Consider the following 15427-nt stretch of genomic DNA (forward strand, 5'->3'; position numbering starts at 1 on the left):
TAATCATATTATTTTTCTTCTTCATGCTGTTAATGTGATATATGGAAATGTGATACAAGCTACACATATCAGAGTTATCTCTGGGAATTTTGATGGGTTATTAAGAATGGTCCTCTCTCTTCTCGTCCATGATTATGAGCTATAACAACTATGTGGGAATTCCCTGGCGGTCCAGTGGTTAGGACACCTTACTTTCACTGCTGAGGGCCAGGGTTCGATCCCTGGTCGGGGAACTAAAATCCCACAAACCACGGGCAAAAAAACAAACAAACGTGGAAGTCTGGAGCTTCTGGGCACTATCTTTCCCACCACATGAAAAGAGCTTGCCAGAAATTAAGCCCAACCCAGAGGAAATTAAAACCAAGATATGACACGGGGGATGACAGAGAGATAAAAGTCCTCACACGGAAAAGAATATTGATGACAACATTTGAGCCCTGGTTCTAACAATGTCAGACCTTTCCCTGCATTGACAAGATATATGAACCAATGAATTCTTTTTTTTTTTGCTTAAAGTACTATGAGTCGATCTTATTTATATTCATCACATACATCTTGCTTAGAAGATTGCCCCAAGCAGATTGCAAAAATCATGTCATACTCTTGAACATAAACTGTACTTCCAGTGATGGGAATGGACATGGGGCTGGGACAGGGCACTACAGCTGAAACATGCAGTTCTAGGCAGCCTTATTCAAACAGCATGGGAGAGAGGATATAAAAAACAGCACAGATCAGCATCCAGATACACCAGCACTAACGTTTATATTCACACACCTGTTAGTTCCTACTTTACCACACAATCCATTTTCCAAAACATAAAGAACTTCAGCCCATTATCCTGGACTTTGGAATGGGTACAGAGAGAATTATCCAACCTGTCTTCCTAATCACAGATGAAAATTATTCTAGGAATTTTGGGAACATGACAGATGTAAGGAACAAGAGAGCTAATGAAACATGCAAACTTTCCTAGAGCAAAGGGGGAGATTCACAACTCAGGGGACAATCAAGTCCTTCTTTTATATGGAGACTTCGTTGTCGCTGCTATGATCCCTAGCTGAACTGACACCCCAGGAGTGAGTTCTTAGCTCAGAACTCTGCACAGAACAGGAGCAGCCCCAGCATCCATCTGGGCCCTGTCTAAGATACTGGTTTAATGAAGCCATAATCCATGCATTTGATGAGACATTCCCGAGCTGTCTGAACCACTGCTGCCCTCTTCTCATCCGGCTCTTGTTTGCCCACCACAGTCAGGATCTCCAGCAACTCACTCTCCACCAGCTTCTTGGCCAGCTCAGCATCAGCCGCCAGCAGGTTGTAGGCAATGACCAGGCCCCGGTGTTGAACTGACAGCCGGTCGTGCAAGCAAAGCCGCTGTAGTATCTCCAACCACTGAGTCGTCTGAAGGTGGGGAAGAGGATAAGGAAGGATTGGAGGAATCAGTGGGGGGGGACGGAGAAAGTAGATTTTGGACAAGATAAAAAGAAGGCCTTGGCCAGGCCCAGATTCTGAGCTCTGAAAGGGGAAGCACACATCTGGTTATTTGTATGGGGCTCAGCATATGCCCACTTGAACCCCTTGGGACTAGCTGGGTGATGCCCATCTCCTTACCAGGACCAGGGCAGGAATTGAAGAACTAGAAGGAACTTGAAATAATCCAATCCTTTTCATTTTATAAGTGGAGGAATTGGGGTTCAGGGAGAGGAAGTAACTTAGCTATAGTCACACATCTGGAAATAGTAGAGAATAAACATCCACACATCCATTTAAATTTTAAGCATCTTGAGAAGCAAAGGGACCTGCCCACTGCATGCCTGAGTGGAATGGGAATGGAGGATGTTCAGAAAGGAGGATTCTAACCCTGGACGCATGCACAACGCCTGCTTCTGCCAACCCAGGTGCCCTTAGAGACATGCTCTAGGCATGCACTCCACCAGCCCTGACTTCAACTGGAATTAACACTGGAGTCTGGAGTGTATCCTCTCCTCCACCCCTCCTCCATCTCTCTCCTCCATTTCCAGATGTGAAGCAGCCCAACTACTGTACATGGGGGAGACAGGACTCTAGACCACTCTGATCACCCCCAGGAGACAGAAATGGAGCTGAGAATAGAACCAGGAGGCTTGACACTTACAACATTCAACAGACACAGAATAGAATAGTCATCAGTATGGGTTTTGGAGTCAGAGAGACTAGTGTTCAGGTCCCAACTCAGCCACTTACCAACTGTATGACCTTAGCTAAATTATTTAACCTCTCCAAGCCTCAGGAGCCTCATCTGTTATCTTACCTCATAATATTGTGATGATCTAATGATATGACACATGAAAAGAGCTTAGCATGATGGCTAGAGCATAGTAAGAGCCCATCACATAGAAGTGGACAGGAATGATGATTTTAGGCACTAATCCAACAATTTCCCCTTTGCTTCCTCAGACCTATTACCTTCCACTAGTTAGCAGAGATACCTTTCTACATACATTGCTATCAGATGGGGAGACAGATACAGAGAGGAAGAAAAGGCAAATTATTCTTCTGAGCTTCTCAGCAGACTTTTGTAAACTCTGCACTGTATCCTACCACAAGGAAAGGAAAGGAAAGTTCAGCTAGCTGTGGTAGGGTTCAGGGAAAGATTTTATGCTGATGCGTAATTGATCATGGGTCTAGTGCCTATCACTCCCTGGGACAGGAATGCAGCCAGGATTTCTGAGCCCCTTGGGAAGATGGAAGAAGTGGCCAGGAGTGGGTTGCAATCCTGAAGGATCCCAGTCCCCTCCTATCTAACTGGCTATGTGGTGTTGGGCTATTACTTTTCTGAGCTCGGTTTCACCATTGGTGAGTGAGGATAATAATAATCATGCCCACTGCACAGGGTTGTTGGGAGGATGGAATGACATAATAGGTGCAAGCACTTAGAGCAGCGCCTGGAGCACAGTAAGTGGAGGAGTCACAGAGCACCCTGCGGGGCCTGGTGACAGAAATGTGTGACCAGTAACTTCAGCAGAAGCTGCTCTAGGATAGCAGCCTGTGGTCCCCAGGCCGGAAGCACCCCACCTCCGATCTACTCAGTCAGAATATCTGGGGAAAGTGTTTTAACCAGCCCTCCGTGTGACTCTTACACACCTTACAATTTTGAAAAACTTGCGTTAGGGAAAGTGCTGAAGGCCAGGGACCAAGCAGGATGAGCTACATCTAGGAGAGAGACCCCTCCCCTGGTGCCAGGACAGCATAAGCCCCCATGGAATTTAGAGAACACACACACACACACACACACACACACACACACACACACACACACACACACACACACACACACCCCTGCCTTAAGCTGGCTATCTAAAAGAGCCTGCCTGTAAAGCAGACTTGCTTTAATACATTTGAATTGAGATGTTTACATTTTTTTTGAGATGTTTACATTTTTCACCATCAGTGAATATGATGCCCACAAACTAAGTTCAGTTTGGTGAAATAAGGAAAATTTCATTTTGCATCCCCTTGTTTGCGGCTATGTCAATATCACTCTCATTACACCTGCTGAGATGGCCACAGTCCCACAAAGGGTCTGGTCATCACGTGAACTTAAGAGAATCTGCTGCCTCTTCGTCAAACTGTGGATGGTAACCCAACCACATCCATTCTTCTCTTGGGGAGCTCAGGGGCTCCACAGCAATAGTTAGTGCTATTGTTATTATTGTGATTATTCTTAAGTAATGACTTATAAGCACCACCAAAGTGAGTTAGCACACTTAGGGAGTCCAAATAGTGAGTGTAGGGGGTCGAATCATATAGATTCTCCTCTCTTTAGGTGGTAGGAACAGATACAGGGGCTGGCCTCCCCCCAGAAGATCATACAGGGCAGTGTGGTCTGGGGGTGGGGGGACTCCCCAGAGTCCCTAGGGCCCACTCTCACCACTTGAGTCATCTTGAAGCACAGTTTCTTATGTGCTGCTGTCAGCATGGCCAGGGCCCCCGCAGCCGCATTCTGCACCTTGTCATCATCCTCCCCGCAGAGCAGCACCACCAGCTTCAGCCGGTCATTCCCATCAGCCAGGAACCTCTCCTGTACCTATGGGAGGCGGGTACACGGCTCAGAGAAAAATGCCCCCATCTGCCCAGCCTGGAGAGGGAAAGATGCATCTGGAGCCAAATTCTCTGACCCAAGATCCCTCAGAGCTTTTCTTTTAGCATCTCACCCATGACACCTCCTCCTCCAGGAAGTCTTCTCTGACTAGTTAGATGAAAGTGCTACAGACTCCTCCAGCTAAAAGGTTAAAGAGAATAAGGGGTTCCTTGTATAGCATTCGCTGTTGCCTCTGTTTGCGTTCAGCTCTCCACCCCTGGGGAAAGGGCAGGCACAGACTCCTGAAGGGTAGATGTTGCCTGAAGAGCCATGTTTCACGTCCCTTTGGGGAAGCCTGGACTGTTTCTTCCACAACAGATGGGCCTTCAGGGTCTGCCATTAAATGACTTTGCAGTCCCTGAAGGCACAGAGGCTTGGCAAGAGCAGCAGACAGTTGGGTAGTTTACATGGTACTCAGGAGCTGCTGTACCATTCACCAGGTGAGGGATGAGGCTTCCCAAGCACCCAAAAGCCAGGAGAAGAGCCTCCTGGGGCCCAGGGCCCTGACATGCCTGAAAGCACACTGACCCCCCCCCTTCCCCCCGCACCCCTCTGCTCTATAGTAAAATCTGATTGATTAAATTTAAGGGCATTTTGTTGGGTGAGGTGTCCTAGAAGGGGAACGCCAATAGGGGTCAAAGGTCACAGCTGCCCAGGTTATAAACCTCTACCTACAACTCCCTGAAGCTGGAGCAGTGGTCCTCAGAGGTAAGAGTATAGTGATAGCGCAGTCCCCTCATGGGGCACAGGTGTGACTGGAAAGCAGCTGCCCCAAAAGGACTGCATTCCCCACCTCTTGCACTAAATATGGCCATGACCTCATTCTCATTACAGAACATGAATGGATGTAATGTGTGTCACTTCCAGGCCACCATGGCGGAGCGCTACAGGGGTCTCTCCTGTGGTCTGTCTCCCCATTCCCCATCTGAATGGAGACCACTCTCAAGGTGGCAGAGGGAGAGACAGTTCTTTTTTTTTGGGGGGGGGGGTATAGTTATTGACGATTGAAGATGCCTGCATCCCTAAGTCATTGCTTGGAAACGAGCCACCTGATCCTAATGTGAGCAAGAAATGATGTGAGCGAGAAATGAACTTCTGTCCTGTTGGGCCCACTGTTCATTTTGATTCGGGTTGTTGTGGCCGCTGGTGCTTCCCATCCCCTCCACTGTCTTTGGATACACTCTCTTCTCCCACGTGGCTGCCAGGCCCCCAGCCCAGCCTCAGGCCAGCTCCCTGGTGGACTGTGGTAGCTTTATTTCTTTTGATTTTAAAAGACTTTCATGGATCAGGTTTTCCTGCTATAACAGTGAGAACATCCAAGACTTGAGTTAAGAACTGAGGGGCAACGGAGTGGGTCTCACACTCGGCCACTAGCCCTGGTTGTCATGTTAACAAAGGGCCTCAGATTTCAACCCTGTTGTTACCTCTGATGAGGTTCTACTTACAGGCACAGCAGTGCTCTGCCAGGATGGAAAGAAGGAAACATTCATTCATCATATGGTGATAATTTATCCCAGTACCAGACCATGAAGCCATTGATGTGTTCTGAATTCATTTTATTTTTACAAATCCTATAATTATTCTGTGATGAACACAGTTATAGTGCATTGCGGTTTCTGTGGAAACAGCGATCGTTCATTAAATGTTAAAACATTTAACATATTCTAAAATCGTTTGTAACTGTTTTTGCATTTCTTCATTTTTTTATATATGTGGAGCTTCAACAGATGCAAGTGGTCTAGCCTCTCTTGACCTCTAAGAGGCCCTGGCCTCCTATATTTTTTGCTATGAGATTATTTAGTAAATAACTTGGGGAAATGGGACTTCTACACCATCCAGCCCAAGCTTTGGGGTCAAAGCCACAGCTAGGGATGATATTACTTTGTGTATTCTCCTTTGTCTCCTTTGTGCATTATATTCCTCTCGGGGTCCTTATAGGGAGGGAGGCTGTCATCTAGGAAAGATTGAGGGATTCCTGGGTTCTTTGACAAAATGTTGCCTTAAGGGCTTCCCTGGTGGCGCAGTGGTTGAGAGTCTGCCTGCCGATGCGGGCGACATGGGTTCGTGCCCCGGACCGGGAAGATCCCACATGCCACGGAGCAGCTGGGCCCGTGAGCCATGGCCGCTGAGCCTGTGCGTCCAGAGCCTGTGCTCCGCAACGGGAGAGGCCACAACAGTGAGAGGCCCGCGTACCGCAAAAAAAAAAAAATGTTGCCTTAATACCACTGTAACAGCCCCATCTAGCGCCAGGCCCTGACCTGTGGCCCGACTCTCCATGCCTTGATCACTCCCATCCGGAGCCCCCTCACCTCCTTGTTCACCACCATGTTGCACATGCACTCTGTGGCTGCCTGCCGCAGCTGGTCATGGTTCTCAAACATGTAGTTCTCAATATCTGGCAAGGCCTTCTCCTTAAAGATCTTCTGCCTAGGGTTTGAGGGGTGGAAGAAGAGAGGCTGCTGAGTCCTCTGTAATGAGCATTTGGGGTTTTGGCCACCCAAGGGCCATTCCACATCCTCAGCCAGCATGGTTTAGATGGCAGTAATCCCACCCCCGGCTCCAGGAGGGGTATCCAATGACATAGCATAGCATCCTGGCCATAGAAACAGGGTCTGGGATGAACATGTCACCCAGCCAGAGATTCTCTTATATTATTCCTGGGGAATGTCTTTCTCTCTCCTGCTGGAGATGAAGCCAAGAAGATGTGAAGTCTGGAGCAACCCTCATGTGATCATGAGAGAGGGGAAGAGCCCGTCTGAAAATTAAGACAATACAGACAGAAGAGGTGGAGAGGTGTAGGATCTAGGACAGCTTTGTAACGCCTGCATCAAGCCGCACCTGAATCTGGTTTATCCCAGATGAGTCATTAATGACCTGAGTCATTAAATTCCCTTTATGCTTAAACCAATTGGAGTTGAGTTTTCTGCCACTTGCAATCAAAAGAATTTCAACCCAATCCCACCATCCCCCTGCTTCTGGGGATGTGTGGGGACACTTTATCCCCACCCATCCACCTGATATCTTTTCTACTACTTCAGAAGGAAATGCCTTTCCAGTCTCCTTTGGCTTTGCACATTCACTGTAGTCTTTCCAAGTGCTAGTTCAAATCTTTCCCACGGTCATTTCTACCCACTGCCTTCGAGCCTGTCCTCAGAGAAGAGCACACACGGTACCTGTGACATTTCCACCAACACTTCATGGGACACCTCTCTCCACCCCTGCTCCCTCTATGCCCCACTCACCGGAGTTTGTCACTCCGCTCAGACAGGTTGGTGAGGCCTAGGAGAGCCTCATAGTTCTGGAGCCCATCCCTCTGTGTGTTGAGGAGACTCACAAGGGGCCGCACTACTTCGTACACCTGTGGGGGGAGGCGTCAAGGAGTGGTCAGGTGGAGACCATGTCCCCCCAGTCATTTACAGGTGCCCAGCTCTAGAATTTCCAATGCACGTGCCCACCCATTGTCTGATTCAATCTTCACAATGATCCTGAGGGGCGGGATTATTTCCTTTACTTCGTAGGTGAGATAACTGAGTTTCCAAGGGGACGGCCTTATTCGTCAGAGGTAGAGCCAGGCCTGGGATCCACGCACCTCCAATTCATGGCCCTCTTTGTGACAGCACCACGCCCTCTCCCAGGCCAGGGGTAGGGTGGCAAGGGGAAAGGCCCCTGGGAGCAGACTCCTCCCATCACTGCCACCCTACTGCCCCCATCACCCACCCGCTCCCCAGGGAAGGCGATGTCTGGATTGGAGACTGCAGCGATCTTCGCTAGAGCATGGGCTGCCTTCACCTTGCCCACGTCTGTGCCCTCCAAAGCCAGGGGAATCAGGGCCTGCAAGAAAGGGCACAGTCACCCCTCGGTCACAAATATACAGAGGCCTCTCTCCCTAGCGTCCCTCTCCAACTGCTGTCCCATCAGAAGTTCAGGAAGACTGTAATAGAGTCAACTCTTGAGCATCATGGAAAACAGTTAAATTCTTAATCACGGATTCACTCCCCTTGGTTCCCAGCACACATGGAGATCTTCGCCCGCCCTCTTCCCCACCCATCCATACGTTCATGTGGCTTTTGGAAAAATAAATCAATCATTTTTTACTTTCTGACTAAGTCAAACCTAATCATAATAGCAGCCATTCACTGAGCACCTCCTATGAGCCAACACTTAAGTGTATTTTCTCTAATCCTTGTGACATTCTGCAAAGTGAGTGTGTGATGTTCTCCCTTGTTTTACAGACGAGGAAACTGTGACTCAGGGAGATTAAGTAATTTGCCTGAAGTTGCACAGCTAAAAAGGGGACAAGCAAGGACTCGATGACAAGCCTTCTATAGCAAAGCCCACGGTCTCTATCTGCACCAGGGTTCCTTCCAGTAACAAGGAGGATAAATGGGATCCCACAGTAAATCCCATGACACTTCATAGACTTAGGCACTGACAGCACAGATACCTTAATGACTGTATTCCAGAGGTCGGGTTGGGGCAGGGGGTGCATTATTCTTGGGCCAGGCAAAGAACGTGCACACACAAATACACACAAAGAGACACACACATACACAAATGAAGAGACACAGAGACACACACAGACACACATAGACACATATACACATACATACACACAGAGAGACACACACACAGACCTACACACACGTACACAAGTGTGCTTCTCCCCAGTGAAGCACCTTCTAGGATGGCAAGGACCCCTTAGCCCAACCAATGTACCTTGCCACCACCTTGAGCCACGATGGTACCTCGGTCCTTTGGGTTGTCACACAGTGCCAGGAATACCCTGGAGAGCAAGGATAAAGGACATTCAGTGCATGAGCACACGCTTCCCAGGCATCAGCAGGCCCAGTGAAACTCTGGGAAGTGCTGCCAGTGAGCACGTGCCCCAGAACTAACCTTGGGAAGATACTGCCACGGACATAAGTGGCTGAGGAGGAAGTGAGGCCAGATGTAGCTGCAAACAGCGGCCCCATCCCTGTTTAGGGAGATACCAAATGGCTCCCTGCTGCCCACCATCCAGGAGAAACTCTTCCACATGGAAGCACCCCAGGACCACCATGTTCTGGCCCTTGCCGTCCTCTCTGGTCTTATCTAGCACCACTCTCTCCTGTGCACTCCATGCTCCAGACATATCCCTGGAGAACCCCGTCCTCATTCACTCATTCTCCCTCCATCCTCAGGGTCTTTGCATACGCTGTTCCCTCTGCCTGGAACCCTTCCTTCTGCTGCATTTGAGTGGCTCCTTTTTTTCCTTCAGGGTTCCCCTGAGTTGTGACATCTTCCAGGAGGCCTTTCTAGCTGCCTACCCACCTACCCTCCAGTCTGGCCAGTTGGGTGCCACTGCTCGTGCTCCAGCCAGCCCTCTGTATGTCCCCCATCATGGCACCTGACGTGTCGTGTGGTAACTGAGCCTGTGTGCCTCCCGTCAGGCTGCACAGAAACTGTGCCTTTCATCTTTGGCATTTCAGGGCCTGGGAACCAGGTCACCAGAATGGACAGTGACCTCTTTCCTCACAATGCAAAGTTGCCCCTGTGATGACCTGCCCGCCATGTCACTTTTCAGTGTTGATCCCCATCAGCCTCCTCTTCAGGCCCCTAATGGCTCATTCCCTCATTTACTCCCCACCCCCACCATCTCTATCTCCCCACCCAGCCTCCTGCCTCCAGGCCCCTCAGACCCCAGCCCTGAACTGCTGCAGCCGTACCTGGCCAGCAACTCTTTGGTCTGGTCAGTGAGGATGGCATTGTCGGCTTTCACCATGCAGGCCAGCACTGAGATGACACCGGCCTTCAGAAGCCGCTTCACCCGCATGTCCACAAAGTCCTTCTTGTCCTGGGGAGATGAAAAGATGGCAAGGAAATCAATCCCGAAAGAGAAGGAAGATCATCCAAAACCCTAGATGACCTAGATGTTACTTTCTTGCAGAAGGCTGGCTTTCCATTAGGCTATGCATGGGGGTGGGGTGGGTAAACAGAGGTGGGAGGGGAGAGAGAACAGATAAAGCTGACCTAACAGTGGATTGGGTCAGCCCCGGGGTTGAATAGTCTCTACAGATAATCCTCAGGGTGGCTGGGAAGAGGCAATCTCTAGAAGCCACATTAGAACTTCATGGCGGCAGAACATGCTATACACCCTTGCCTGCGTGAAATCCTATGCAGCTTTAAAAAATGATTCAGAGAACGACATAGCAGTGTGGAAAACATCTAAAGTATTTTCCCCAAATTGGGTACAAAATAATAACTACATTCTGATTATAACTATTTTTATTATTTTTTCTTTTTTAAGTAATTAATTATTTATTTATTTGGCTGCGCTGGGTCTTAGTTGAGCCACGTAGGATCTCTAGTTTTGACATGCGAACTCTTAGTTGCAACATGTGGGATCTAGTTCCAGGACCAGGGGTCGGACCCGGGTCCCCTGCATTGGGAGCACAGAGTCTTAGCCACTGGACCACCAGGGAGGTTCCCTGATTATAACTATTTTTTTTAAAACGCACAGAAATAAAGAGTCTCTGGTAGGTGATATAATACACCAAAATAGTTCTCAGAGGGAGATGATGTAATTGCAAGTAGCTGTTTTCTTTTCTCTACTGTCACATTTGTGTTTGTTTTGCAACATGGTTATATTACTTTGGTCATTTTTTTAAAAATCTAAATTTTTTATTGGCTGGAAATACAATGCATATATATTCATATACAAACCACATACAAAGTATGCCATTGCGTGCAGTGAATCATTGTGGGGAGGGTCCCAAGGGGATTTGTGACACCTGGGCTGCCCCTGATCCCCCGTTCCTCCGCTTCTCATTATTCGTACTTAGCACCCATATCCCCAAATCCAGATATCCCAGAAAATAAAATTTGTATAAATGTGGAAGACATGAAATACAACTAACTGTCAGATGTCCATGAAATCAACAACATAAATTGGAAGACGTTCATCCTGGCTCCATTTGGTTTCTCCGACTTTAAATCGTCGATTCCTCCTCCCCCTCCACAGAACATTAACACTAAGAAAAACACAAGTGCCACCTAGTGGGAGAAACTGACCATGATCCTTTTCAATTTCTCTGCCTCTTCCACCGAATCCTCCCAGACACACAGGCACGGCGCCTGAACATCATTAACTGTCCTTCCCACCTCTCTGGCGGTCCGGTGGTACAGCTCCCCTCCAGGCCATCCCCTTCCCCACCTTGGGGTGCTCCTCGGGCACGTGCTGCTTGGAGAACTTGGCTAGCTGCACCAGCTCTGGGATGACCTCATTGACGTCGTAGCTGTTGGTACAGTTCACCAGGGTGGTGGCCACCGAGTACAGGATGGTCTTGTCAGGGGTCTGGAGGCAGGAGGTGGGGGATAGGAGGGGACAGGCAGCAAGGAAACCTGAGAACAAACCACTGCCTCCAAGAGGCTCCCTCACAGGCAGGCCGGTTTGGGAGGAGCGTGGCTGGCGTGGCCCCGAGGGAGAGGAACCAGCTCTGCTCACACAGGCTCTGCTCCCCTCAGCAGCACCTCAGAGCACCAACGGGAGTCCTCTCAGTGCACTTTTTGCTTTGTGCCCCTTTCAAAAGCCCAGTCCCATAGGCTTTCCATCAGACTGCGGTGGGATAGGGTGGGAGCTGGACACCCTTTGGTGGAAACTCCCTCCCACACTTCCACCCTTTAGTGGCGGCAAAGAGCGGGGGGAGGGGGGCGCGGGGGGAGGTGGCCCAGCAGAGGAGGAAGGACATCTGGGAGGGACTGGGAAGGAGGGAGGGGCCCAGAAGAGGCCAGGTACTGCCCCTCGGTCCCTCAAAAACCTCAACTCCCTGGGGGGGGAGGGGGGATCTCAGGAAAAAAATACCCTCATCTTATTCATCCTCCCACTGCCTGGAAGGCATGAAGAGTTGTGAGCCCATATTACAGTCATGAAAGATGAGGGCCAGACAGAGGGAAATGACCAACCCAGGTTTACAGGAAGAGTAGGGGGTAGAGTCAGGATGAGGACTGTGTGTCTAATTTCCCATGCTCAGCGGACAGCCCCGTGAGCCTGAATCCAGCAGATCCTGAGGCCAGAGGCCAGGGCCACACTCGCCTTGGCCAGCTCCAACATGGCCTGCAGGGCAGGGATGTCCTGAACAAAGTCATCCTTCACATCGGCGTCCAGCGTGAGGTAGGCCAGGCCCTCCGCTGCCCATCGCCGGGTCCGGGTATCTGTGGACGTGTTGCACAGCCACCTGGGGGAGGGGAGGCAAGGGTGCTGGGACTGGGGCAAGAGTGAAACAATTCAGGGCAGCAGGTGGGCGGCTTTTTAGGATCTGGCATCCACTAGGGCACATCCCTGAGACGAGATGGTGGGCTTGAGGAAATAGGACCCCCTTACTTGCGGCACTGTTTGGCCAGCTTCTCTGTCGACCCTTCTGCAAACTGCCTGAGACCATAGTCTGTGCCGCCAGCAGAGCCAAGTTTACAGAGTCCCTGGGGAGAAGGGGAGATGTGTAGGATCAGAGACACCAAGGCCTGGGGACGAGGCCTTGCTCACACGGGTCCCTGTGGCTGGAACACTTTGCTCCTTTTCTTTGCCTGGATAAACCTGTCTGCATCCTACAGAACTAAGGGCAGGCGTCACCTTTCTGAGATGCCTTCCCTGAGGCTTCCAGGTTAGGGTAGATGCCCACAAAGCTGGAGGTTTTCAACTTACCCTTTTCCCCCACCATTTTGCCCACGTAGATGTTTTGTGTTTGTCATTTTGAAAAATCACAGGATAATACTAACCATATCTGTAACCACAACGATACAACTTATGGCACAAAAACTGGCTGTGAAATCATATTTTTGTTGGGGGGCAGATTCAGCTGTGCAGATTTTTACCCAGGAAAGATTGGACTCTTGCTAGGAAAAAAAAAATGTCTTCCATAAGAGAAAACTCACAATGGCAGAAGCTAAAATTAGTTTTTTTTTAATTGATATGAACCAAAAAAAAAAAACCCCACAAACAAACAGATCAGTGACTCAAATCTTCACTGTAATTGCTGTCAAGAAAAAGGAAGTTACTTCTATAAAATGAAAATGGAAACAAGGTGCTATATAGAAACCGATTAAGGAAACAGAGTTTTTGGAGTTTGCACTGAAACTACTTGGTGGACAAAAGCTCATCAGTGTTTGTCGTTCAAAAGCATCGAGGAGATCATTGTTAGGGTTACATGGCAGGGTCCCCCATCCTGAATCCACGTTCTCACAGCCTCCTGCTTATCACCCCGATCTGCAGAGGCCTGTGGGTGGATCTGGGTGCTTAGGGCGTGGTCTCCTCAAGGACAGGGACCACGTCTCATTCATTCTGGTGTCCCTGATGCCCGGCACAGTGTCTGGTACCCAGCGCACTCACCACCAGTGTGCGGATCTTGATCTTCTCGTTTTTGGTGGTCTTGTAGATCTCTTTGAGCAGTGACACGCCGTTGGTGATGATGAATGTGGCACGGCTGAGCTTGGTGGAGGCATGGATGAGGGCCTCCACGGCCACCAGCTGGTCCGCTTCACGCTCTGAGCCACACAGAGCCACCATCATCTCCATAACTCCTTTCAGTCCCAGCAGCTGATTGCCCAGGTCAAAGGGGCCCTGCAGGATCCCTGACACCGTCTGGATGGCAATCACATTCTTGTCCATGTCCTGGGGGTCAAACTTGCCCCTAAAACAGAGGGCCAGCGTGGTCAAGAGAACTGGCCAAGGGGAATGGGAGGAGTGTGAGATTTGGGGACAGACGGATTTGTTTTTGCATCCTAGATACACCACTCATGTGCTGTTTAACCTGGGGCAATTCACTGAACCTCTCTGAGCCTCAGCTTCTTGATCTGGAAACTGAGGATAGCACTACTACTTCTCAGAGTTACGATGGGGATAAATGAAGTAATAGATGTGTTCCTCAAGAAGCACACTCAGATGGGGACTGACACTCAGGAAGTTTATTTGGGAGAGCTCTTGGGATCAACACCTGTTGGGAAAGGGAAGAAATCAGGCCTGGATGGAGGGAGGCACTGGACTGAGATGCGGTTGTGACAAAGCCTCAGCTTGCAAAGAGTTCCAGAGCCGAGACACCCTTCAAAGTTGTTCCAAGTTGGGGTGAGGGACAAGTCATTGGATGCTGGCTTCCCTGAGAAGGGTGAACAGCTGTCCTCAGCCAAGGCAAGTCCCCAAAAAGAGGTGACAGGTGACAGCTGTCAGCCAACAGGCTTCCCAGAAGCTGGGGTGTCTGGTGGGACAGGACAGCAGCCACCACAGCACAATAGGGCTACCAGGATGCCTGCCGCATGACCTGACTCTGCCATGTAGCTGAGTCATCATGTAGCCTGAGCCAGTCAATCCCCTGTCTGGTCCAGTCCCTTCCCCTAACGAGTCGGGGGTGAGGGGTAGACTAGAAGAGCCAGAAGTTTCTGCCTTCCTTTCAAAATCTACTATCATCTACTCTACAGAAGGATCTCTGTATGAGGATGTCAGAGGTGACACACCTTCTGATCCTTCCATGATCTGCCCAAGTTGATTTGATGTGGGAAATCAGGGCAGATGTGCACAGTGCAAATGCAGACGTGTATAAATGAAAGAAGAGAGCAGGGCTTCCCTGGTGGTGCAGTGGTTACGAATCCGCCTGCCAGTGCAGGGGACAGGGGTTCGAGCCCTGGCCCGAGAAGATCCCACATGCTGCAGAGCAACTAAGCCCGTGCATCACAGCTGCTGAGCCTGTGCTCTAGAGCCCACGAGCCACAGCTACTGAGCCCGCGTGCCACAACTACTGCAGCCCGCGTGCCTAGAGCCCAACTACTGAAGCCCGCGTGCCTAGAGCCCGTGCTCCGCAACAAGAGAAGCCACCGCAATGAGAAGCCCACACACTGCAACACACTGCCCGCACACCGCAATCAGAAGCCCGCACACTGCTTGCCTCAACTAGAGAAAGCCCATGTGCAGCAACGAAGACCCAATGCAGCCAAAAATAAAATAAATTTAAAAAAAAAAAGCTAAGGAAAATATCATAAAAAAAAAAAAAGAAAGAAGAGAGCATGGAGCAAGAGTCAGAGACCTGGGCTCTGGTCCCACATCTGCCTCTGGCTGGGTAACTGGGCAAGTCCCTCTGGGGGAGAGGGATCAGCCTTGGGAGCTCCGGGCACCCCTCCAGCTCTGAGAATCCGTGTCCTGTGCCTCATCGTCTTCCCACTCGGTGCCGGGGAACCAGCCTTGCATAATTAGTTGGGGTCTGCCCTTTAAACTGATTCCTTATGCCAGCTGGTGCCTGAACCTCCACCCAGCCCCTGGCCCCTAATGAAGCACCTCCCTGGAGG

The 15427-nt window shown here is 49.9% G+C and overlaps 1 protein-coding gene across 3 annotated transcripts in view; it reads right to left on the minus strand.

Moving 5' to 3' along the window:
- Positions 1-1143: 1143 nt before the first annotated feature.
- UNC45B (unc-45 myosin chaperone B) overlaps positions 1144-15427 on the minus strand; it is a gene marked incomplete at both ends in the record, with an annotated part of 29211 nt that continues 14927 nt past the window's right edge. The window contains 11 exons of one of the 3 annotated variants that reach the window (XM_082861262.1): positions 1144-1404; positions 3914-4069; positions 6433-6550; positions 7366-7481; positions 7841-7954; positions 8840-8906; positions 9829-9956; positions 11316-11456; positions 12195-12336; positions 12483-12577; positions 13485-13785. In XM_082861262.1, coding sequence (XP_082717388.1) covers positions 1144-1404; positions 3914-4069; positions 6433-6550; positions 7366-7481; positions 7841-7954; positions 8840-8906; positions 9829-9956; positions 11316-11456; positions 12195-12336; positions 12483-12577; positions 13485-13785 — 1639 coding nt within the window. Of the gene's footprint in view, positions 1405-3913; positions 4070-6432; positions 6551-7365; positions 7482-7840; positions 7955-8839; positions 8907-9828; positions 9957-11315; positions 11457-12188; positions 12337-12482; positions 12578-13484; positions 13786-15427 lie in introns of all 3 variants that reach the window. The other 2 variants (XM_082861261.1, XM_082861263.1) reach the window with 2 other exon arrangements.

Source organism: Leucopleurus acutus (genome assembly GCF_964270905.1).
Source record: "Leucopleurus acutus genome assembly, chromosome: 19".
In the NCBI taxonomy this organism is placed as follows: Eukaryota; Metazoa; Chordata; class Mammalia; order Artiodactyla; family Delphinidae; genus Leucopleurus; species Leucopleurus acutus.